Source organism: Festucalex cinctus, chromosome 1 (genome assembly GCF_051991245.1).
Source record: "Festucalex cinctus isolate MCC-2025b chromosome 1, RoL_Fcin_1.0, whole genome shotgun sequence".
NCBI lineage: Eukaryota > Metazoa > Chordata > Actinopteri > Syngnathiformes > Syngnathidae > Festucalex > Festucalex cinctus.
Genome location: NC_135411.1, coordinates 25,565,092 through 25,589,245, shown reverse-complemented (window position 1 = coordinate 25,589,245; position 24,154 = coordinate 25,565,092). Strand labels below are relative to the sequence as shown.

The 24,154-nt window shown below is 40.1% G+C and overlaps 4 protein-coding genes across 4 annotated transcripts; 1 reads left to right on the top strand and 3 right to left on the bottom strand.

The window, feature by feature from the left end:
• Window positions 1-105: 105 nt before the first annotated feature.
• On the bottom strand, window positions 106-2,463 carry LOC144021398 (antihemorrhagic factor cHLP-B-like). The gene is made up of 7 exons (XM_077525651.1): window positions 2,200-2,463; window positions 1,670-1,780; window positions 1,506-1,590; window positions 1,080-1,249; window positions 888-1,004; window positions 352-432; window positions 106-280 (listed from the first exon to the last, which is right to left on the bottom strand). Exons 1-7 carry the CDS (start codon window positions 2,401-2,403, stop codon window positions 122-124), a joined length of 927 nt encoding a protein of 308 aa, XP_077381777.1. The 5' UTR covers window positions 2,404-2,463; the 3' UTR covers window positions 106-121.
• A 1,985-nt stretch (window positions 2,464-4,448) lies between these two features.
• LOC144021383 (alpha-2-HS-glycoprotein-like) lies at window positions 4,449-6,633 on the bottom strand. Its single transcript, XM_077525632.1, has 7 exons — window positions 6,363-6,633; window positions 5,985-6,095; window positions 5,835-5,919; window positions 5,441-5,610; window positions 5,252-5,368; window positions 4,698-4,778; window positions 4,449-4,623 (listed from the first exon to the last, which is right to left on the bottom strand). Exons 1-7 carry the CDS (start codon window positions 6,564-6,566, stop codon window positions 4,465-4,467), a joined length of 927 nt encoding a protein of 308 aa, XP_077381758.1. The 5' UTR covers window positions 6,567-6,633; the 3' UTR covers window positions 4,449-4,464.
• A 1,855-nt stretch (window positions 6,634-8,488) lies between these two features.
• On the bottom strand, window positions 8,489-11,055 carry LOC144021391 (antihemorrhagic factor cHLP-B-like). The gene is made up of 7 exons (XM_077525640.1): window positions 10,782-11,055; window positions 10,238-10,348; window positions 10,079-10,163; window positions 9,479-9,648; window positions 9,288-9,404; window positions 8,738-8,818; window positions 8,489-8,666 (listed from the first exon to the last, which is right to left on the bottom strand). Exons 1-7 carry the CDS (start codon window positions 10,986-10,988, stop codon window positions 8,508-8,510), a joined length of 930 nt encoding a protein of 309 aa, XP_077381766.1. The 5' UTR covers window positions 10,989-11,055; the 3' UTR covers window positions 8,489-8,507.
• A 570-nt stretch (window positions 11,056-11,625) lies between these two features.
• On the top strand, window positions 11,626-21,351 carry sdhc (succinate dehydrogenase complex, subunit C, integral membrane protein). Its single transcript, XM_077525623.1, has 6 exons — window positions 11,626-11,709; window positions 13,382-13,444; window positions 13,531-13,632; window positions 14,642-14,703; window positions 16,579-16,742; window positions 21,152-21,351. The coding sequence occupies exons 1-6, from the start codon at window positions 11,693-11,695 to the stop codon at window positions 21,257-21,259; spliced, it is 516 nt and encodes a 171-aa protein (XP_077381749.1). The 5' UTR covers window positions 11,626-11,692; the 3' UTR covers window positions 21,260-21,351.
• Window positions 21,352-24,154: the final 2,803 nt, after the last annotated feature.

Sequence of the window (24,154 nt, the reverse complement as noted above, 5' to 3'; positions counted from 1 at the left end):
CAGTTCCAAGTTGCTTTCATGCTAAAGGATAATTCTCAAGGTTAAATGGCAGCCATGTTTGAAAAGCAGTAGCATTCTTAAGTCATGTGAGCACAAAACAGCAAATTGGTTCTTTCAATTTTTATTGAAGTTGCTGTGTTTTAAGCGGGAAGGGACAAATGTGGTGGATTGATGGCTGAGGATTTCTCAGCTTGGCCTTGCAAATGCAAGCTTCTGAACTCTGATGGAACAGCGGCCTGCAGACGGGCTCCGGCTCGCCAGCTGGGAGGGGTCCGGAACTCTGTGGAGACACCAGAAGAACAATGAGGCACTCATGTTAAAGTCCATGGTGCGCTTCTGGTGCAGACTTACTTTTGGTGGGTACGTTTCACAGTCCAGTTCTCCCACTTGTCTGTGCGAGTTGTAATAGGACGCTTGGCAATACGCGTGATTCTTTGAAAGACAGTTTAGTCAGATAACTTGAAAATGGCAACAATTAAGCCAACTCATAGGGATGTAATCAGGGCAATAAAAACTGCCACAATATTGTCAGCATACTAAAAGCAGTACTTTCTTTCTAAAACAGAAGTCAAGTTGATTACCATTTGTGCAGTTCTAGCAGCCTTGGGCTAACTTCACTGCAGTTTTAATTTTCACAAGGCATGTTTTGGACCTTCTACATCTAAAAATCTACAATTGTCAGATCAAGGGTAATGCAATTTGCTTGTGAATGGAGTAAATGTGTGCCCCAATATGAAGTCTTGCTGTTATGTACAAAAAACAAACAAAAAAAATTGTGTTTTTGTACAAGCTCTTACAATATTGTGACTTCAATAGCCAATCTCCCATAACACTGCGATAATTATTCTATTTTAACGTTAGGTATCATTACATCCCTACTAACTCACAGCTCTGTCGGGGCAGCGAGGTGTGCAGGCAGCAAAAGTGTGCTTGGACTCTCGGGGACAGGTGGTCTCCACCAGGGCAAACTTCAGCCGGGTGATGGTACCGATGTTCACATTCTCCTGACGATAAAGTGATCAAATGCCATCAAGCAGCTAATAGCAAGTCAAAATGCGTGAGGTTGAAAGAGTCCTCACTGCGGCTGTGAGCTGAGCCACTTCCATCAGGGTGAAGTAATTGTGATGTTTGCTCTCCCGGTTGAACTTGAGCACCGCCTCCTGCACGGCGCTCACGCCCGTCGGGTCATCCAGAGGCAACAACTCGGGGCAGGAGGGACAAACCATTAGCAGCTCCTTGTTGGTGAGTTCTGTACACAGGTGGCACATTACAGTAGGCAAAAGAATCATTTTTGTAAAAATTAATTGTCAAGCAGACAAAAACAAAACTCCGCCCTGGCATTTTGAAACTGGTACCAGACCATGTTTGATGAAATTAAAGACAGAACCTTGCACAAGATTCAATAGAAGCAGGATAAAGCCCAAGTAAAAACAGCAACATGGAGAGGTGGCGGGGGACAAAAAATAAAAAATAAACAGGGCGACAAGAAGCGTTTGTGTGATGACCTGGTCTGGTGGTGCATTCGTATTTGGTGATTTTGGCCACGCCCCACATCACCCAAAATTCAACACTGCAGGTGGCCACTGCACCCTGGGGAGAGGGAATAAATATTTTAGAACATTAGCATCAGAAACAGATGTGGACTTTGAGAGACCAAAACAATATTCACCCGTTCATCCAGCTGCCACAGCTCACATTCTTCCGCAAGTTTGGGGTTGCTGAAATGACATTTTGTCTGCGCCAGTTTCACGTTTACATCAATGTGGCAACCACCGGAAAACTGCAGACAATTAAGATTAAAAAGGTGAGCCATGTTGGTGTTAAGACACTTCACCACCACTAACATGTGCTTCTCATGAGTCACTTGCTAGTTGTGAGTCGTATTCCAACTCGAACCATGCCAAATCTTTGCATGTTAGCATTGGTACAGTTCAACAAACAGCACCGTTTAAATATCCAGTTTTGGTATTAAAAAAGGTTTAAGAGGCATGTAGCATTTGAACGCCTTCAAACAGGCACTTCCTCAGTGTGGAGTGATGATGTCATCAAGTGGGGACAGCAAGTTGAATAATGCCAACGTTCAAGTTAGCTGCTTTGAATACTAGTCAATAAAAGAAAAGCTTAAGATTTCTTATACTGTTGAAAACAAATTTCAGGAGTGAAAAACAATTCAGGAATACAAACAATTATCATGCTAACCTGTTGATAAGTGCTGCTCTGGACCTCCTGCAGCCTGAACTTGAATCCATGCTTGTGCATCCCATTGATGTGCTGGACGGCCATGCCAGCCGCTGCCTTCACGCTGTCCTCACCACATGTTACGGAAGGTAAAGACCTCGGCGCCACAAATCCCGGCAGAGCCACAGCACACCAGAGCAGAACAGCAAATAGGTGAGTCGCCATCTTGGTAAACGATCGAGAAGCGCAACCAGCACACGACACAGCAATAAAAAGACCAATGCTCACAAGAACTTTAAGGAGGCTGATGACCAATCACAGAGGAGGACAAACAGGTGACACCTGTGTGCTAATTAGTGGTGGGCGTTCTTTCAATCAGTCACCATGGTAACGACTAATTGACTCAGCTGAGCATTAGGAAAGAAAAAATGGACTTTGATTAAAAAACAAAGTTTTTTTCTGAGTCGTGGGGGGTGCTGGAGCCTATCTCTGAGTTTATCTTTTTTAACAATTTTCTGCAGTGTTTTCTGAAAATATGTTATGATTATCTAATAAATTTTGAGGTGATAAAAATGACATTAGATTCCTGCTATTTGCGGGGGAAAGCGACCGAGCCCAACAGCAGATAGCAAAAATATGCAAATAATTGATGCTCGCTTATAGGGCTGGGCAGTATATTGAAAAAATATATCGCAATATTCGTCCATGCAATATGCATATCGCAAAGACATACAATAAGTTTCATATGGAATTTTATTAGGGGTGGGTATCAATTCTAATGGAATCTTTGCAGAGCTTTACTTCCTGAATCACTCATGAGTGTACAAACTGATCAATCCAGGTGTGTCTGGCCAATGTTGTCTTGGTTACTGAAGTCAGGCACACCTGGATAAAATCAGCTTGTCCACTCATGAAAGACAGGAAATGAAGGAGTGATATTGATTTCAGGAAGTCGTGGATTTGTGCAGACTAGTATACAATAACTTGGTTAACATTACTTCGACCTAAAAATAAGGTAAGGGGGGGACTTCATAGACACTGAGATCATTTCTGGTCCTGGTATTTATTACAGTTTCATTCATCTGACATTGCAGTCTGTCATAACAGTCTTTGCAAACTGGGTTAATTACACAATTACTGAAACAATTACAAGGGTTCCCTACATCATCCATCCATCCATTTTCTTGACCGCTTATTCCTCACAAGGGTCGCGGGGGGTGCTGGCTCCTATCTCAGCTGGCTATGGGCAGTAGGCGGGGGACACCCTGGACTGGTTGCCAGCCAATCACAGGGCACACAGAGACAAACAACCATCCACACTCAAGCACACCTATTGACAATTCGGAGTGCCCAATTAACCTGCCATGCATGTCTTTGGAATGTGTGAGGAGACCGGAGTACCCGGAGAAGACCCACGCAGGCACGGGGAGAACATGCAAACTCCACCCAGGAAGGCCGGAGCCTGGACTCGAACTTCCTTACATCAGAGGTTCTCAAATCGGGGTATGTGAAAACACGAGGGGCACATGGGAATTTTAAACATTTGACATGGTAGGAAAAAAAAAAAAAAAAACTGCATTCCCTTGCACTCTTTGCGAAGAAAGTTTTTTTTTTTTCCGCCTACATTACCTGGGGTGCGCCGTAAACATTTCTGGGTCATCTTCCATGTGACCAAAAGCGACAAGGATGGAACATTTGTAAACATGAAACAAAGCAGTGGTAAAGCTTTCCCAAAGCGACTAGGATGGAGAATGTATTTTCCCACTGCTTTGTTTACACATCACTTTTGGTCACATGGAAGATGACCTGGAAGTGTTTACAGCGCACCCCAGGTGACATGGTAGGCAAGAAGAGGAAAGGAGAAAAAAAAACTGCACTCCCTTGCAAAGACTGAAGGAATGCAAAGTGCCCCCCCCCCATCACCTTAGGGGCTCCGTAGAATATTGTGCATGACAAGATGTCATGTTTATAAAAAAAAAAAAAAAAAAAAAAAAAGCCATTTTGGAGGGGAAAAAAAAAAAATTGTCAATTTAGAACATTTTTGGGGAATCTTTAGATTTGAATGAAGAAAAATGTGCCAAGTTTTTTTTTTTTTTTATGTCAGGTGACCCCCCCCCCCCCCCCCCCCCAAAAAAAACCAAAAAACAAAACAAAAAATAAAATAAAACAGTTCTTAGCCTTCAGCATGAAAACCAACTGTCCAAGGCCAAATGGCAGCCATGATTGAAAAGCAGTTTTATTCTTAAATCATGTGAGCACAAAACAGCAAATTGGTTCTTTCAATTTTTATTGAAGTTGCTGTGTTTTAAGCGGGAAGGGACAAATATGGTGGATGGATGGCTGAGGATTTCTCAGCTTGGCCTTGCAAATGCAAGCTTCCGAACTCTGGTGGAACAACGGCCTGCAGACGGGCTCCGGCTCGCCAGCTGGGAGGGGTCCGGAATTCTGTGGCGACACCAGAAGAACAATGAGGCACTTTGCGTATGAAAGTCCATGTAGCACTTTTGCTGTAGACTTACTTTTGGTGGGTACGTTTCACAGTCCAGTTCTCCCACTTGTCTGTGCAAGTTGTAATAGGATGCTTGGCAATACACGTGATTCTTTGAAAGACAATTCAGTCAGTTAACTTGAAAATGGCAACAACTCAGCTAACTCATAGGGATAATCATGGCAATAAAAACTGTCACAATATCGTCATGTCACCATAATAAAAATCAGTAGCCTAATTTTAATAAAAGTGCAGTTCTAGCACCCTTTGGTGGTTGGTTTTTAGTGCAGTTTTAATTTTCACAAGGCATGTTTTGACTTGTTTAAAATCCACACGTCAGATGACGGGGACCGGAATATGCTTGTGAACCGAGTCAATATGTGGAGGAACTGTGAGCAGGTGCGTGTCATTAAGTCTTACTAGAGACTGTATGGTGTTTAGATGCATTGCTGTTCCACAAACGTCAAATATTGCGTTAGTACAAGCTCAATTTTTACAATATTGTGACTTTGTCACCAAACTGCCCACAATATTGTGATTATCGTATCGTGATGTTTGCATATCATTACATCCCTACTAACTCACAGCTCGGTCAGGGCAGCGAGGCGTGCAGGCGGCAAAAGCTTGCTTGGACTCTCGGGGACAGGTGGTCTCCACCAGCGCAAACTTCAGCCGGGTGATGGTGCCGATGTTCACGTTCTCCTGATAAGGTGTTCAAATGCCATCAAGCAGCTAATAGCAAGTAAAAATGCGCGAGTTTAATGCAACACTCACCACGGCTGTAAGCTGAGCCACTTCCATCAGGGTGAAGTAATTGTGATGTTTGCTCTCCTGGTTGAACTTGAGCACCGCCTCCTGCACGGCGCTCAGACCCGTTGGGTCGTCCAGAGGCAATAACTCGGGGCAGGAGAGACAAACCATTAGCAGCTCCTTGTTGGTGAGTTCTGCACACAGTTGGCATATTTCACTAGCCAAAAGACAGTCAACATTCTGGAGGACAAATGTAATGTCAAGAGCAGACAAACAAAACGTAGCCCTGGCATTTTAAAACTTGCACCAGACCATGTTTGATGAAATTAAATTATCCATAATCTTGCACAAGATTCAATTCAAGCAGGATCAAGCCCAAGTTTTGTTAAAGACAAAAACAAGGAGTTTGGGTGATGACCTGGTCTGGTGGTGCATTCATATTTGGTGATTTTGGCCACGCCCCACATCACCCAAAATTCAACACTGCAGGTGGCCACTGCACCCTGTAAACAAAAACAAAATTAGAATGTAGGTATCAGAAGCAGCTGTGGACCAAAAGAATTCTCACCCGTTCGTCCAGCCGCCACAGCTCACATTCGTCCGCAGGTTTGGGGTTGCTGAAGTGACATTTGGTCTGCGCCAGTTTCACATTCACGTCAATGTGGCAACCGCCGGAAAACTGTAGACAATTACAATTTCAACAAACAGCAAAGTTAACATATCCTGGCATTTTCAAGTTACAAAACGGCATGCAACATTTGAGGGCCTTCACAAAGGGCCCGCCTCATTTTGGAGTGATGACATCAAGTTCAGTAGCCCTAACATTAAAAGGTTAACTGCTTTGAATACTATTAAATAAAAGTAAAATTTAAGATTTCGTAAACTGTTGAAAACAAATTTCAGGAGGGAAAAACAGTTCAGCAATACAAACAATTACCATGCTAACCTGTTGATAAGTGCTGCTCTGGACCTCCTGCAGCCTGAACTTGAATCCATGCTTGTGCATCCCGTTGATGTGCTGGACGGCCATGCCAGCCGCCTCCTTCACGCTATCCTCGCCACATGTTACAGAAGGTAAAGACCTTGGCGCCACAAATCCCGGCAGAGCCACCGCACACCAGAGCAGAACAGCAAATAGGTGAGTCGCCATCTTGGTAAACGATCGAGAAGCGCAAGCAGCACACAACACAGCAGTAGAAAAACAACTGCTTACAAGAACTTTAAGGAGGCTGATGACCATTCACAGAGGAGGACAAACAGGTGACACCTGTGTGCTAATTAGTGGTGGGCGTTCTTTCAATCAATCACCATGGTAACGACTCATTGCCTCAGCTGAGCGTTAGGAAAGAAAAACTGACTTTTTTCTGGGTTTATCTTTTTCAACAGTTTTCTGAAAATATGTTGTGATTATTTTAGAAATTTTGAGGGGATTAAAAATGACATTAGATTCCTGCCATTTGCGGGGGGAAAGCGACCGAGTCCAACAGCAGATAGCGAAAATTTGCAAATAACTGATGCTCCCTTTTAGGGCTGGACAATACAGTATATTGAAAAAATATTGATATCACAATATTCGTCCATGCAATATGCATATCGCAAAGACATGCAATAAGTTTCATATGGAATTTTATTAGGACTGGGTATCTATGGGATATATGCCACGGAGAAGGCGGGACTGTTTTTTGCACAACAGTTTGTTTCCAGTCCGGTTTGCGATGTGTGGGCTGCATCAACAATGCTTGTGCTTCCGACTTTGTGCCCCTGGGTTGTGCGTTCGCAGCCTGGACCGGAAATAAACTGATGTGCAAAATCACATCCCCCCTCTTCCGTGGCATATACCCCATTCTAATGGGCTCTTTGCACAGCTCGACTACTTCCTGAACCACTCCTTCGTTTCATGAGTCGACAAACTGATTAATCCAGGTGTGTCTGGCCAATGTTTTCGTGGTTGCTGAGGTCAAGCACACCTGGATTAAGCTTGCAGAGACTTTTACATTCCAGCAGGTCTAAGTATTCAGTGACACAGTATCAACACAGTGTGTCATTGTGTCAACACGCTTCACGATGCCTCATCGACCCATCACTACAGGAAATGGAGTGGCATTGAATTCAGGAAGTAGTGGATTTGTGCAGACTAACTTAGTTAACATTACCTCGACCTAAAAATACAATAAGGTGGGGAGGGCTTCATAGAGAGATCATTTCTGGTCCTGGTATTTATTACATTTTCATTAATCTGACAGAGCAGTTTGGCATAATAGTCTTTGCAAACTGGGTTAATTATACAATTACTGAAACTACAGGCATTACATCAGTGGTTCTCAAATCTGGGTATGTGAAAACAGGCACATGAGATTTTTAAAATATTTAAAAAGCATACATGCAAGAAACCTTTTCCTTAGTTTCTTTTAAAGTTAATTGTTTTAAAAAACAAGCTGCACCATGTCCCCAAAAGGAGGATTTATGTTAATTGCACAATTAACTTTTAAGACAATTACTTTGACAGAGTTCGGACACAATGCATAAAGGAGCATTTGAACATGGAGTACATTGAGTTTGCTTATTTTGCCACATGAACGGGGGGGAATGCACATGTTAAATATTGTAATATTCAAATATGTCACATCCAATATATCATGCAGCCCTATTCCCTTATAGACATTACAAGTTCCTGAGAAGAAGCAGACAGGATTAGGTAAAGGGGGGGAATTCAGAAAAACAAATCTTGATGGAAAAGAAATTAAAAAAACATTTCAAAAATTGTATTTATGAAATTGTTTTTCAAAGTGCATTTTAGAAGTGGATTAAAGAAAAAGCTAGAATTCAGCTCTGAGCATCATTTATGACTATAAACCCAAACATTTAGAAAAATTTTGGGAATACTCAGATTCAAAGCTTTTTAAAAAAAAAAAAAAAAAAAAAAAAAAAAAAAAAAAAAAAATCAGGTGAATCTAAAAATGTGGGCCTAACCCAATTCTTAGCCTTTAGCATGAAAGCCAACTGTCCAAGCCCAAATGGAAGCCATGTTCGTAAAGTAGTTGCTTCTTAAGTTATGTGAACAAAAAACAGCAATTTTTCTTTCAAATTATTTTTATTGAAGTTGCTGTATGTTAAGCGGGAAGGGACAAATATGGTGGATGGATGGCTGAGGATTTCTCAGCTTGGCCTTGCAAATGCAAGCTTCCGAACTCTGGTGGAACAACGGCCTGCAGACGGGCTCCGGCTCGCCAGCTGGGAGGGGTCCGGAATTCTGTGGAGACACCAGAAGAACAATGAGGCACTCATGTTAAAGTCCATGGTGCGCTTCTGGTGCAGACTTACTTTTGGTGGGTACGTTTCACAGTCCAGTTCTCCCACTTGTCTGTGCGAGTTGTAATAGGATGCTTGGCAATACGCGTGATTCTTTGAAAGACAATTCAGTCAGAAAAATGGCAACCAACTTACAGGGATATAACGATCACGGCAATATAACTGCCACAATATTGTAGTCATGTCAGCATACTAAAAGCAGTACTCTTTATAAACAGAAGGCAGGTTGACTTCCATTTGTTCCGGTCCAGCACCCTTTGGTGGCCAGTTTGCAGTGCAGTTTTAATTTTCACAAGGCATGTTTTGGCCCTTCTATGTTTAAAAGTCACGCCAATTGTAAGATGAAGGGAAACAATACACTTGTGAACCAAGTCAATTGTGGAGGAACTATGTGTGCGCCTCAATATTAAGTCTTTTTTGACATTGCATGCCATGTACAAAAGTAAAATATTGTGTTTTAGCACAAGTTTCTATTTTACTGTACAATATTGCCAACCTCTCAACAATAATTGTGATAATTATCGCATTATGTTTGGATATCATTACACTCCTACTAACTCACAGCTCTATCAGGGCAGCGAGGTGTGCAGGCGGCAAAACCGTTCTTGGACTCCCGGGGACACATTGTCTCCACCAGGGCAAACTTCAGCTGGGTAATTGTGCCGATGTTCACGTTGTCCTGATAAGGTGTTCAAATGTCATCAAGTGGTTAATAGCAAGTCAAAATGCATGACAGTTTAACATAACACTCACTGCGGCTGTGAGCTGAGCCACTTCCATCAGGGTGAAGTAATTGTGATGTTTGCTCTCCTGGTTGAACTTGAGTACCGCCTCCTGCACAGCGCTCACGCCCGTTGGGTCATCAAGAGGCAACAACTCGGGGCAGGAGGGACAAACCATTAGCAGCTCCTTGTTGGTGAGTTCTGCACAAAGGTGGAATATTTCACTAGGCCAAAGACAATCAACATTTTGTACAAATTAAACAGTTAAGATCAGAGAAAAACTTGCCACTGGCATTTTATCTTTAACGAAATTAATTACACCGAACGTTGCACATGTTTCATGCCCAAGTAAAACAGCAACATTTTGCTAAGCTTCATTTACAAGCTTTTGTAAATCTATTGCTCTCATTTTCTAGCCATCAGCCAATCAGAGCAGACACTGATTAATGGCCCATTGTACCCAAATAGCAAAACTCAAAACCTTTTAATCACAAATATGTGTGCATCAAACTTTAGCAGTTTTCGTGTGACAATTTTTGCAGTGTTCCATCCTAAAAGAACATATTAAAGACGAGTTGTATTCAGACAACTCCTAGCTACCATTGAGAGGAATTAAAAATAAATACATTACCTGGTCTGGTTGTGCATTCATATTTGGTGATTTTGGCCACACCCCACATCACCCAAAATTCAACACTGCAGGTGGCCACTGCACCCTGGAAACAAAAATAAAATTAGAACATTAGTATCAATAACAGCTGTGGACTTCGGGGACCAAGACAATATTCACCCGTTCGTCCAGCCGCCACAGTTCACATTCGTCCGCAGGTTTGGGGTTGCTGAAGTGACATTTGGTCTGCGCCAGTTTCATGTTCACGTCAATGTGGCAACCACCGGAAAACTGCAGTTAATTAAAATGGGGGGCCATGTGGATGTTAAGACACTTTACCAACATCAACACATGCCTCATGAATCAAGTGAAGGACTAGCGTATATGTTTAGTCGTATTCCATTTGAACCATGCCCAGATTTGACATGTTAGCATTGCTACATTTCAACAAATAGCAAAGTTAATATTTACAGTTTTGGCATTAAAAAAAGTTTAAAAAAGGCATGCAGCATTTGAGGGCCTAAAACAGACCCTGCCTCAGTGTGGAGTGATATCAAGCGGGGACAGCAAGTTGAGTAATGCTAACATTAAGGTTAGCTGCATTGAATACCATTCAATAAAATAAAAGCTTAAGATTTCTTATACTGTTGAAAGCAAATTTCATGATATTTAAAAAAAATAAAAATAAAAAAAATTCAGGAATACAAACTATTATCATGCTAACCTGTTGATAACTGCTGCTCTGGACCTCCTGCAGCCTGAACTTGAATCCATGCTTGTGCCTCCCGTTGATGTGCTGGACGGCCATGCCAGCCGCTGCCTTCACGCTGTCCTCGCCACATGTTACCGAAGGCAACGACCTCTGCGCCACAAGCCCCTGCAGAGCCACCGCACACGAGAGCAGAACAGCAAATAGGTGAGACGCCATCATGGCAAACAATCAAGAAGCGCAAGCAGCACACAACACAACAGTAGAAAGACAAATGCTCGCAAGCACTTTAAGGAGGCTGTTGACCAATCACAGAGGAGGACAAACAGCTCACACCTGTGTGCTAATTAGTGGTGGGCGTTCTTTCAATCAGTCACCATGGTAACGACTAATTGACTCAGCTGAGCATTAGGAAAGAAAAAATGGACTTTGATTAAAAAACAAAGTTTTTTTCTGAGTCGTGGGGGGTGCTGGAGCCTATCTCAGCTGGCTTTGGGCAGTAGGCGGGGTACACCCTGGACTGGTTGCCAGCCAATCGCAGAATTATTATTATTATTATTATTATTATTATTATTATTATTATTATTATTACGTTGTTATTTTTGTTGGTGTTCTTGTTGTTCTCGTTTTGTACTGTAATAAATGAGGAGGAAGAGGCTTGAAATGTTGATCATTCACACGGTATCACGACGATAACATTATTTATTTATTTATTTATTTATTTATTTATTTATTTATTTATTTATTTATTTTATTGTTTAACAAGATATAATTAGACAATTCGGGGGGGCGGGGGGGGATCATCCGTCGATATAATAACTAATGAGAACTAACAACAAAAATATATCCAAACGCTCAACGACGATCACAACAAACGACGTCACGTCCGCAATATCGACGTCACTTCCGCTTAGTGTACGTCAAACATGGCGCTGCTACTAAGGTCAGTATGTTAGCATTATACAATTCTGTGGCCCGGTGGAGATTAATTGTGGTTTTATGTCTGTATTAAAATGACCAAGAGGCATATTAGCAGCAATGTTTGGTTGTATTTCAGTAGAAACTTTCTAGCGTGCTTTATAAAGGAGAGAATTTAGCGCGACTTCAAGCTGGCTAACGCTAACGACGTTATCACTTTACCAAAGTGCTCATTACAGCTTGTAGAAGTACAGTACAAACAGGGGTTTTTGTTTCACTATGTTCGTTGTTTATGCGGTGGTATGTAAGTATTTGCGTGGGGCTGTCACATTTTTATTGCGGAGTGGTTCGTCCTTGAGTGAACCTGCACCGAGCTAGCCTCATTTACCAAGACGGGTCACTTGGACGTAAACTAGTCTGAACTGACGCGCGGCTGTAAGTAACGATATGCAAATTCAATAATACAGATTCTCTTTATACTGTATATGAATTACACAGGCTGGATCAAAAGTAGGCATGCAGGTTTTAAACGATTCTATTCTCGCAGTGGGTGAATGTATGTATGTATGTATGTATGTATGTATGTATGCATGCATGCAACCAAGGAAGAAAGAAGGGAAGCAGAAACTATGAAAGGATGGAAACAAGGATGGTATGGAAAGAAGAGAAGAACCATTTAAGACGGAAGGAAATAAGGATGAAGTAGGAAGGTGAATGATGGAATTATACACAGGTGGTAAGCATGAATTAGGATGTATGAAATGGATGGAAGGAGACAAAGGTCAGTGGAAGTAGGAATGACGGAAATTATATGGAGGAATACTTGGGTGTTATGAAAGGAAGAGTAGAAAATAACCTTGGATGGAATGGAAGGATACAAAGGGTTGTATGGATGGAAGTAAAGTATAGGATGTATGAAGAAAAGATAGGAGTTAATACTTCAAAAGCAAGGGTGTATGAAATGAAGGAAAATGAATTAAGCGTGGCTAAGAAGGCTTGAGGAAGGAAGGAAGGAAACAAGGTTGGTATGAAGGGATGGATGCGAAAGGAGGGAAGGACACGAGAATGGTATGAAGGTGCAGTCAGGGGCTATCCTCCACTTTTAGGGTGTCCACCAAATCAGTGCACTCACAAGCCCACACCCAAACCCTTGAAACGCTAAGTTGTAACCGTAACCCTTGTTTTAAAGTCTAACTCTAGTTTTACCACAATTTCAAACCCCAATTACAAACATTAACCCTGGCTTGAAACCCTACTTTAAAACTGTAATGCTGTGTCAAATCATGCTAATCATAGCATATGCAGCAGGACACTAAAAACAGACAGCTGTACTTTGGACGCCACTGTCTAGATGACAAACTTTAACCTGTGTTAATTACTTGCTTCCGTTGTTCTTGCTTATATCTGACCACGAAGATTAGACTTGCAAACAGGTGAATGATATGTTTAGATGTCACTCTGTTGAAAAAGGAACTCCTCCATTTTGGTTAAAAGTGGCCATTTTAGGTTCAGCTTGCCCTTTTTTCTATACTTAAAAGCAGTTTCACATTGGACACGAAATTGAATAGCAATGTCTATCATTAGTCCACTGACCAAAAAAAAAAGCCTCAAGAAGCCATACCCAAAAGACACAGGACATCTGCCATTTTTGTTCCAAGCTGCTGAAGTGTTGTTGTAACACTGTCTCTTGTCTGCAGGACGTTGGCCCGTCAGGGGTTGTGTGTCTCCAGGCCGCAGTGCAGCGTCCTCTACGTCAGGCAGTACGTACGCGAAGGAGCAAATTCAAATCTGTAGTGTTATGTCCAACAAATTGAATGAATGTTTGAAATATCTATTCTGGTTTCAGTGTTGCTCCAATGGGAACCACCACCAAGGAGGAGATGAACAAGTTTTGGGCCAAAAACACCAGATTGAACCGACCCATGTCGCCTCATATTACCATTTACAAGTAAGTAATATACATTATACTGGGTCAAGATTTATTTCAATAAACAATGAGAATGTGCATTAATTATTGAACATGTGACATAATTTAGGAAATTGTCAAGCATAATACATATTGAATGTATTTAATAATTATTTAATGACCAATGTGTATGTTTAATGGGATGCGCAATTATGTAGCAGTGTTATGTTAGGTTATCTATGTAATGGTATTTTGATTTAATGATGAGTAAAAAAAAAGTGACTTTAATTTTTTAAATTAGGTACTTTTACTATAAGAAAAGTATGATTCTCTTTTCTCAAAATAATGTGACTTTTGTCCTGAAAAAAATGGGACTTGAGATGGGATAAATATTCAACAAAAAAAATAAAAATAAAATATAATACTTAATTCTCTGAAAATGTTGATTTTTTTCCCCCCACATTAAAAAAAAAAAATCTCTTAAGCAAACCTTTGTTCTTTGCAAAAAATGTAACAGTGTTATCCTCAAAAGACTTTCCCCCTCCTCAAAATGTATCATTAAAATAGAAAATATTACAATAAAACACATCATAATCCTACAGATACCAAATCCAATTTGATTAAAATGGTAAATGGAGTGCACTAATATTGCACATCTGCATCATATGGTGGGTGCCCAAATAGCTTTTTTCAAGCCTCACATACACTTATTTGAAAGCTTAAAGGCCTAGTCGGCTAAAGGCCCAGTCTGCGGGTTTCACTCAGGAAAAGGCACTTTTTAAATACAGGACTTAAACTACTTCTCAATTTACAGATCTGGGCTTCTCTTAATGTGTGGTGGTGATTTTGTCCTTTTTTTTTTTTTTCCCTTCCCACGGCCACTAGAATCCTCATTCAAATCACCACTGATTCGTGCATAGCCCTAATATTCTTTTGAAGCCAATTTTTTTTTTGGGGGGGGGGGCATGCAGTGATTTTAAAACTGTTACTGTTACTATGATGGATTATCATTGCGGTGTTATTAATGTTTTTTTGGTTTGTTTTGTTCCAGATGGTCCGTCCCCATGATGATGTCTATCACACACAGAGGAACCGGAGTGGGCCTCAGTGGAGGTAGTACATCTTAGTTGTTTTATTCTGTTGTAACTTCCTTACTGAAATGACATCAAGACTACTTCTGAATTTACCCAAAAGGAAACCGCTGGAGTCTATCGCAGCTGTCTTGGCTGTGATAGCCGCAGCAAATGTGGTCAGAATAAAATTTCTTGGATATGTTTGCATGCGAAACCAAGTCGCTGACTAAAACAGCATGTAGTCAGTCGTGCATCAATGGCAGCGGCAGAAGCAGCATCAGCGCTGATCTCTGCCCGAGCTGGATTCCTTTTGATTTGCATGCTGATGGATTCTCGAAAAGGTCACTGAGCTCATCTGCCAATTGGAGAGACAAATTCACTCGGCAAGCACTGGCATCAAAGCGCAAAACACACACAAAACACTCTTTGATCAAAGCATCTGAGGAGCTCTGTTTCTTCAATGACGACGGCGTCATTGCGTCACATCAGTTGATTTAGTGATGCATTTTTCTTTTCCTACCAAACACCAAGAAAAGTCTGAAGTTTAGGAGCAGAAAGTTGGAAATAAAGCCGTAATTATGCAATTTATTATTTTTATTTTTTTTTAAAAAACCTAGTGTGACAATTGTTTTCGACAGTGACATATTGTAAAGAAATATGTTTGTAGACAATGAGGATGTTGAAAATGTCGACGGCTTTGTAACGAAATGGATGACGACTAATTACCACTCGATGCCCCGAGGTTATTAAAATTGCGCTCCAGTGTTGAAGGTAAATACAGGACTGTCTCAGAAAATTAGAATATTGTGATAAAGTCCATTGTTTTCTGTAATGCAATTAAATAAGCAAAAATGCCATACATTCTGCATTCATTGCTCATCAACTGAAATATTGCAAGCCTTTTATTGTTTTAATATTGCTGATTATGGCTTACAGTTTAAGAAAACTCAAATATCCTATCTCAAAATATTGGAATATTTCCTCAGACCAAGTAAAAAAAAAAGATTTGTAATGAATCCAGAATGTGTGGTATTTTTGCTTATTTAGTTGCATTACAGAAAATAATGGACTTTATCACAATATTCAAATTTTCTGAGACAGTCCTGTATATATACCCGCAGATGCGACACAGTTTGTTGATTTAAAAAAAATATAAATATATATTGAAGGTTTTTAATAATAAACTGGTTTGTGTGAATGCCACAGGTGGAAGCTCTGAAATGTTTTTGGAATTATGTTTCCATCTGCTTCAGGAGCTGAAATATCAATTATTTTAAATATTGTTGAATTTCCAAGATAACGTCATATTTGCGTGGGGGCGTGGTGGGGGGGGGGGGGGGGGGGTGGTGGGGGATTGCTGGAGCCCACCCCAGGTGGCTTTGGGCAGTAGGCGGAGTACACCCTGAACTGGTTGCCAGCCAATCAGTATATTTGTAAGAAAACAATAAAACAAAAAAGAGAAAAAAAAACAATAGAAATGCTTTTCTGAATAAAAATGTTTTAGGGCTTTTATCCTATAATACCTCTTTTTGTTCTTCTGAATAAAAATACACATTTTTTAACTTGAAAATCATACTTTTGTCTAGAAAAAATATAACTGTAATTACTAATAGTTTGTCCTTTTTTCCTTCTATACGTATGACTTAAATCTTGTACTATTACCGCTTTTCATGTGATATCCATTAGTCTTTGTTCCATTGTATCCCCAACATGCCTCCACACAAAAGAAAGAAAAAAAAAAAATTGAGATTCTGACATAAGCAATGTATTTTTTTTCTGCATAGGTCTTTTTGCCAAGAAGAATGTCACAGTGTGACATGTATGGATTTGTGGCTCATTTTCCTCCTCAATGACTTGTTGATACAGCACTTGATTGTATTGGGATCAATAAATATAAATAAATTCCTCTTCACAGCGATTTCCGCCTTCGCCGTTGCTGCTCTGCTTCTGCCCGGTAATTACCCGCACTACCTGGATCTCATCCACTCGCTTTCTGTCGGCCCCGTCCTTATCGGCCTGGCCAAGGTGGGCATTGCCTTCCCCGTGTCCTACCACACCTTCAACGGAATCCGACATTTGGTAAGAAACACAGCCTATATGTGGCGAGGGGGTTGTTTACAAGGGAATCAATGTTTTTCTTTTCCTACGGTAAAGCCACATTTAAAAGTGAATTACTTTTCATTTATTGCTCCATCCTGAAGAAATGACAAAATATTTGTTTGAAATTCTAGGGTATTTATTGAAGAAGAAAAAATAATAATGTGTAGTGATTCTGACATTCTTTGGTTATGCCGAGGTCAGACTACGCGATTTTTGTCTTCCACGACAGTCGCTCTGTCTCATTACCCAACAAATCCGCTCCGTGTCGTGGATGGGGCGTGTAGTCACACTACAAGTCTGAGCACGACAAGACACCAGCCGATCATCGCGTGTTGTCTTGCCAAGAGAGACGCGTTGGCACTGTTTGTCGGGGAGGTGGAACAAAAAAAAAAAAAAAAAGAGGAAAGGACAGGGAGTGTTTGCGTGAATGGAGCACGCATGGGACAAGTGTGATGTGAGCGCATTGCTTGCGCTCCCTGCTCCTCAATAGAGTTTAAAATATGATTTAGTAGCCAACACTGTATTTTAATGTATTTAGGCCTACATGCGCCGGGGTAATATAGCCGATTTTGTTAATTAATTTGCGGGATGTCATCTTGTTTTATTATTTGATCAAACACTGAAATATTATATTGAGTAATTTTTTATACTGCTTAATTTATTCATATTTGACTTGTTTTAGTACGGTGCATTGGATAGTACGCCACTCACTCCGAGGGGGGAAAAAAAAACTTTCAAGTGAGATCGGGTGACAGTTAAGGCGGCCAGGCCTGGCCCGACTATATGAAAATGTGATCGATCCTCACTAAATATGTGCCCATCCCTACTCGTATGCCCAAATCTCTGAAATTATTAGAACAACGGTCACAATACATATATATATATATATATGTATCTATATTTTGGTCCTCTATTAGAGGTGGGAATCTTGGGGCACCTCACGATTCGATTGCGATTACAATTCAGAGGCTACGATTCGATTATAAAACGATTATTGATTTCTCCCCCAGGCAGCAGAAAAAAAACAATGTATTTTGGTGCTTTTAATGTTTCGTACATTAGTTACAAAAACAGTACAAAAGTCCTCTCAGGCCTAAATAAGCTACTATTTCAGTATCAAGTTAACAGTTCAAAACAGTAAATAAACTCAAGTCCTCATTCTGTAACAGCAGCTTTTAAGTATATTCAACAGCTTTTAACACATTCACTGCCAGACCAGAAAAAAATATGCATCATTTGACGTCTTTTTCCGTCAATGGCAGTGAATGAGTTAAGTATATTCAGTCTTCAACAGAATAAAACATAGCATTGAGCAAAAATACATTATTTTTATCCACTCAAAAGTGCACTGAGGTATAAACGAAAGACAATGTGAACTACTACTTCAATACAAATGCCTAAAAAAAAAGTGCTTTCCTGCTTTTTAAGTTGTGTAAAGATGAACATGTAAACATTAAAGTTTCTCAGAGGTACAAAAAAAAAAAACCTCAAGCGCTTTTCTGCTTTTTAACTTGTGTAAACATGAACGTGTAAACATTAACAAATTCCCCTGGGATACACATATATATATAAAAAAAAAAAAAAAACTCAAGTCCTTTTGCATCCGAATCTAAACAGTATGCAAGACAGGTCAAGTGTGCTTAGCTACTGAGAAAATGCCATGTTTCTTGTATAAGAACAGGAGTTGATCCACATGCTCAGGTGAAAGTGTGCTGCGCTGTGCAGTAATGCAGACAATTTTCCACAACGGAGTAAGGCTGCAAACCCATCGCAATGAATCCTGCGATGGCTTTCGTAATTTGTTTTGCCTTTTGCGACGTGGGTGGCAGTTTACGCAAAGTGTCCTCGATGGTTTTCTGGTTGCTACTAGTAATAATGGCCGGCTTTCTCACTCCTTCTGTCGGGTGGAATCGTGCTGTGTGGCTTCTCATATTTGTTGTATTGCCAAAGTATTTACTTTTGGCGCGGCAAATCTTGCATATGACGTAGCTTTTGTCCAATTCGTTCCCCCCATCAACGTTGTAGAATCCAAAATAATTCCACACGTCTGCTTTTAAATTTTGCGGAGCAGGTCTGATCTCACGAAGAGGTGGGTTGGTCAGCTCAGCCATGCTTGTTGTTTTGAATCTCGAGGCGTGAGTTGTGGATGTGTACTCTCGGTCCGTCCCAAAAGCGTCCCGATGACCGCGCTCGCTACTGCGTTTCAGTTCCGCGTACTTTTCGCTCCGGTTCACCTTTAGTTTCGCTTCCCTTGGCATATTTATATAATCGGAATTTGGACGTTTGTGAATCGTTCTCGATTGTTCCACGGCCGAATCGTGAATAATCTAAGAATCGGAAATTTTGCACACCTCTATCCTCTATTCACGTCGCTGTTGCCTGACGATGGGTTGCATGGATGCGCGCTGCATGGAGCGCGCTTTTTTTTTCTTTTTTTCTTTCCGTGTTGCACCTGTCTGGCACTATCCCATGAGATATCCAGTGGATAAATAAATAAATAAATACATAAATAAATAAATTAAAAGAGCTATAAAGTCCAGTTCAGTAGGTGTGATTGACGTTTCGCTCCCTCTCGCTATTGGTCAATGCTGTGGAACCAAACGGACGATGACCTAGGTACGTCACATTATGCGTCAAGGCGAGCAAAAATTCTAACATGCTAGACTTTCGTCGTCATGGTTGTGAACCGTCCCGGACAACAGGCGACCAATCGTTGAATGTCTCACACTACAAGGGCGACGCTACGTCAAGACAACCCAAAATCGTTTACAACATGCCCCGTTTGTCCGCGACACGTCGGTCGGGCTAAAATTGGGCTGTTTTCATGTAGTCTGACCAAGGCATTGTTTTCCCAATTTTGTTATGTTAGGACGTGTTCCAAAGTTATTCTATCCTTTCTTGCTGACATATATATATTTAGAGTCTACTTCACTGCATAAGAGCCAGAAAAAAAAATCTCTGTTTTTATTGTCACTGTAGCTAAATAGGCTGATCTTATACAGCAACATGCTCCTGGTTTGAAAAAAGTTTCTTGAATTTTAATTTCATGCATTGCAGAGCTGTGGCATTTTCCAAACACTCGTATATCTCTCCATACACTTGTATATCTCTAATAGAGAAAAAGGCAGACACTTTGATAAATTGTGCTTGTGCTCTACTGACGCACCCAAAGCTTGAATGGGGCTCCGAGTGTTTTTGTGAAATTATTACTAAAATGTGCTCGTACAAGGCGGATAAAGCCTCATTTAAATAAAAGCATCCACACTGGAGCAAAATGGGGATATTCCAAATTCACACTATTTTTACCAGACATTTTTATTATCTTTTGTGTGCGTGTGTTGGACTCTTTGCTGTGAATACTTCAATATCTACAAGCCAGTTTGGTCGTTTTCATGTTTTCACTTGTAATTAGGGATGTCCCGGTCATGCTTTTTTGGACCCGAGTCCGAGTCACCTCATTTTGAAATCGGCCGATTCTGAATCCCGAGGAGAAAAAAAAAATAGAAAAAAAGTGTGTGAAACAAGCCAACTTCAGAACAAACAAAAAGCTGCATTTCCTTGTTTATCCTCACTACTCTATGACATTAATAGTGTCACTGTAGTAAAGTGACGCAATGCTGCACGCACTGTGTGGAAAAATGAAGTGCCACTTTGTGCCGCCGCCCAACTCCAGATTTAATAAAAAAGTTCTTAAAAAAAAAAAAAAACACAAAAAAAAACTTATATAACTATCAGAGTCCAGTGTAATCGTCAATCCGTCAATAAGTTCGGCAATCAGTCAATGACGGACGTCCCATTTTGGTGACGGAACATTGACGGATGCTTACCTCGAATGACAGAAACATTGACAGACGCTCATTTTGCTGTGCAATCGAGGGATTGACTGTTCGGCTTGAAATATTGACGATGACGGAAATGTGTCCCGACTGTTGACGATTGCCAAATGACGGAGGCTCAGAATTCATTGACACTCCCACCTCTGCTTATTAGATTATTTTTTCAATAGTCAACAATTTAATGTCATAAGATGAGCTGTCAAACTTGCTGGCTGACATTTGGTGCTTGGAAACAAGCACCAAATGTTGGGTCAAATGTTTCCAGCGTGGATAAAAATCCAGTAATGGAAGAGACCTCTTTACAAGTGTGTAAATGAGTCCACCGTTAGTTGGAAGAAAAATAAAACCATCAATGTCACTTCCTACCTTTCTTCACTTTTTAACCTTCTTCCCTGTACATACACTGTGTGGTGGTATTGAGTCAAAAAATACAAAGAAAAAGCACAATGTGATTCAATTCCATATTTTATTTTCACGGAAAATTTCTCTTCCTTTCCCCCCCTCTGTTACCTCTTTCTCTTTTCACTATCATGCCTCCTAATAAAATGGAAGTGGTGGGATCTCGGCAAAGGCTTCAAAATTCCCGAGGTGTACCGCAGCGGCTACACTGTGATTGGCCTGTCCATCATAACCACCATCGCCGCTGCCACTCTCCTCTGAGGTTCTTCACCGAGGCCAAATGCATTGTGGGAATTTTGCTTTTGTGTATATGTTCTGATGAACTGAGAAAAATAAAGAATTCTATATATGTATGTTGTATGCCGAAAAAAAAAGTACCATCACTTTTTTTCTTTTCTTTTTTTTTTTTTTTTACACCACATAATAGAACATTGGGACATTTTTCTTGTCTGTGTGAATTTCAGAAATCTGTTTGTCAGCCTACATCAGATGTAGGTCACTTTCAACACGTGGCCCTGAATTCAGTTCAGATTCAGAAAAGGCCTGATATTTTTCAGTGTGACCTCAGTCTGAAGAAATTTATGTGCTCTTTACATCATCTTCTGCCAAAAAGATTGAGCCTGTTATACTTTTCTCGCAAAACATTCAGATGTTTCAAAAAAAAAAAAAAAAAAGCTTCTACTTCTGCCACTGGGACTACAACTACCGGTAATAATAATTAATATATGAATGAAGAATGCTGTAATGTTTATTTACAAATGCTGAGTACTTATTTCTGCCGTTTCAGTATGTTTTTGCAATTTTTTATTAAAATGTTCCACACTTTGAATTATTTTTATAGTTTTGGTTGCAATTTATGAACTGGACACATGTTAAATTGTCCAAATTTTCCACAAGATGTTCACAAATGTTATTAATTTTATTTTCTTGCAAATTTCAGTTATTATTATAATTATTATAATTATTATTAATTTATTTAATTTTATGAATTAATAAAATTTTGCTCAGGTTCAGTTCCAAATGTCAAGGGTTTGGAAGAAAAATTTGAAGTAAATATTTTATTGATATTTATTTAGAAATATCACATTACAAATTATTGGCCTAAAAATTATTTTTACAGTTTTTTTCAGCATTTATGCAATTTGCTTTTAAAATTAGAAAAAAATCTAACACATTTTGTAAGTTTTGAATACATTATTGTTATACCGGTTGTTATCGTTTCTCTGAATTCCAAACCAAACTCAAAGAATATGCACTTGAAACTGCAATATTTCTAACCTATTCCACTATTACAATATTCAGCCTCGTGATCCCATTTATCAAAGGTGAGGTTTAAAAAAAAAAAAAAAAAAGTTAAATGTGCCTTTCTAAAAGCTGCAGATAGCCTGACTTAACCTTTTAAATGTCTTCTCTTACGTAAGGTGTCCTTTTTTTGCTCTCTGACGTTAGCGCCTTTAATTACTTCGCTTAAATGCTCAGTACTTGTGTGAGTGTGTGTATGTGTGTAAGACAGACAGCCATTCATATTTTAGCTTGTGCAGACTGCAGTGTTTGATGTAGAATGTGAGGATGAGAGTTGTTTTTTTTGTTTTTTTAGGATGTAGGTTTAAGTGAAGTGGTGCGTGTGAGCAGGCAGCCTGCCTGGCTGGCTGCCTGCTTTGCCGCCCGTGTGTGCCTCCGGGCGGAGTCGGACCTCCCATCGGGAAGCTCTCATAAGAACTGCTTCTGCTCTTTGCTTTGCTTTGCTGCGCTGGTGTGGCTGAAAAGCAAGTGCAGGTGTAATGGCTGCTCGTGCTCTAACACAGGCACCATCGGGGATTAAAAAATAAAAAAATACAAACACATGCAGCGGTTACCTCCACCAGGGAGGTGATGTTTACGTGTCGGTTTGCAGGGTTACACAAACACCACTTAACCGCTTTGCGACAGACTGTGGTTTGTTTTTGGACATATTGTCCCAAACACAATTTGTTTTGAGTGATATTATTGATTTTGAGCACATTCTGCTTTTGTTGGGAATATATATTTTATGACATCAGTACTGGAACTTTTCTGGCACAACTCAGAGATGGATAGACACACATTTGAATTGACAATTTCACAACTTTTGAAGTACTCGCTCAATTGCATGAAGACAACTGTGATCTGAAACTGTCCCTAAAGGCAGCACCAGATAGGATTAGGATATATACGGCACCTAGTTGTTCAGATTGTCATTGAAGGCAACGGCTGACAGACAGAAAAATTACTCAGTTGTGTGAGGAAACCGGATTTCAGGCTGTCACTGAAGGCACCACTAAACTTGATATAGATGGATTGATTAGTGATTGATATAGCTAGGTAGAGAGGCAGACGATTGAACTAAACTTTTAAAGGGGAAGTCAACCTTTAACATTTCTTGACAATAATGTTATGTGACCTCACTAGTCTATAAACATGATTAATATTAAATTTGTGGAATATTAGTTATGACGCAAAATCCAGTTGTTTTTATCCCTCTCAGGGGCAGCTATTTTGCCACTTGCTGTTGACTGAAGATGACATCACAGTTGTTCAGGTCTCAGGCAACGACCAATCACAGCTGACCTGTTTTCTGAAGGTGAGCTGTGATTGGTTGTTACCTGGGCAACTGTGATGTCATTTTCACTTGACAGCAAGTGGCAAAATGGCCACCTTCTGATATTGATTAAAAACTGCCTGATTTTGCTGTTTAATTCATATTCCACTAACGCAATATTAACCTGAATACCGTATTTAGACTTAGTGGGGCTGCATAGAACATAAGCTATTTTTTGGGGGGGTTGACTTTCCTTTTAAGGACTTTTGGTGCGGTTGTCAGAGTAGCCTACATCTGTAGTTTCAGACAGTTCCTGAAGGCAACTTGAATGTATTTATTTATTTGAGACCTTAAAGGGATACTTGACTCATTGAGACAAATTCATATAAAGGGTTAATATTTTGTTCAGAATGAATTGGATAACTTCATTATTTTTTGTGTAACTTTTTACTGCTGAACAGGGCTCAATGAGTCAAGCATCCCTTTAAATTTATGTAAAAGGTAAAGGTTGATTTCTCAGCTGATCGGTGACTGCCGAAAAAGATCAGATTTTTCTTTTTAATTTCCTTAATTTCTAAAGTTGAGAATAAAATATTTTG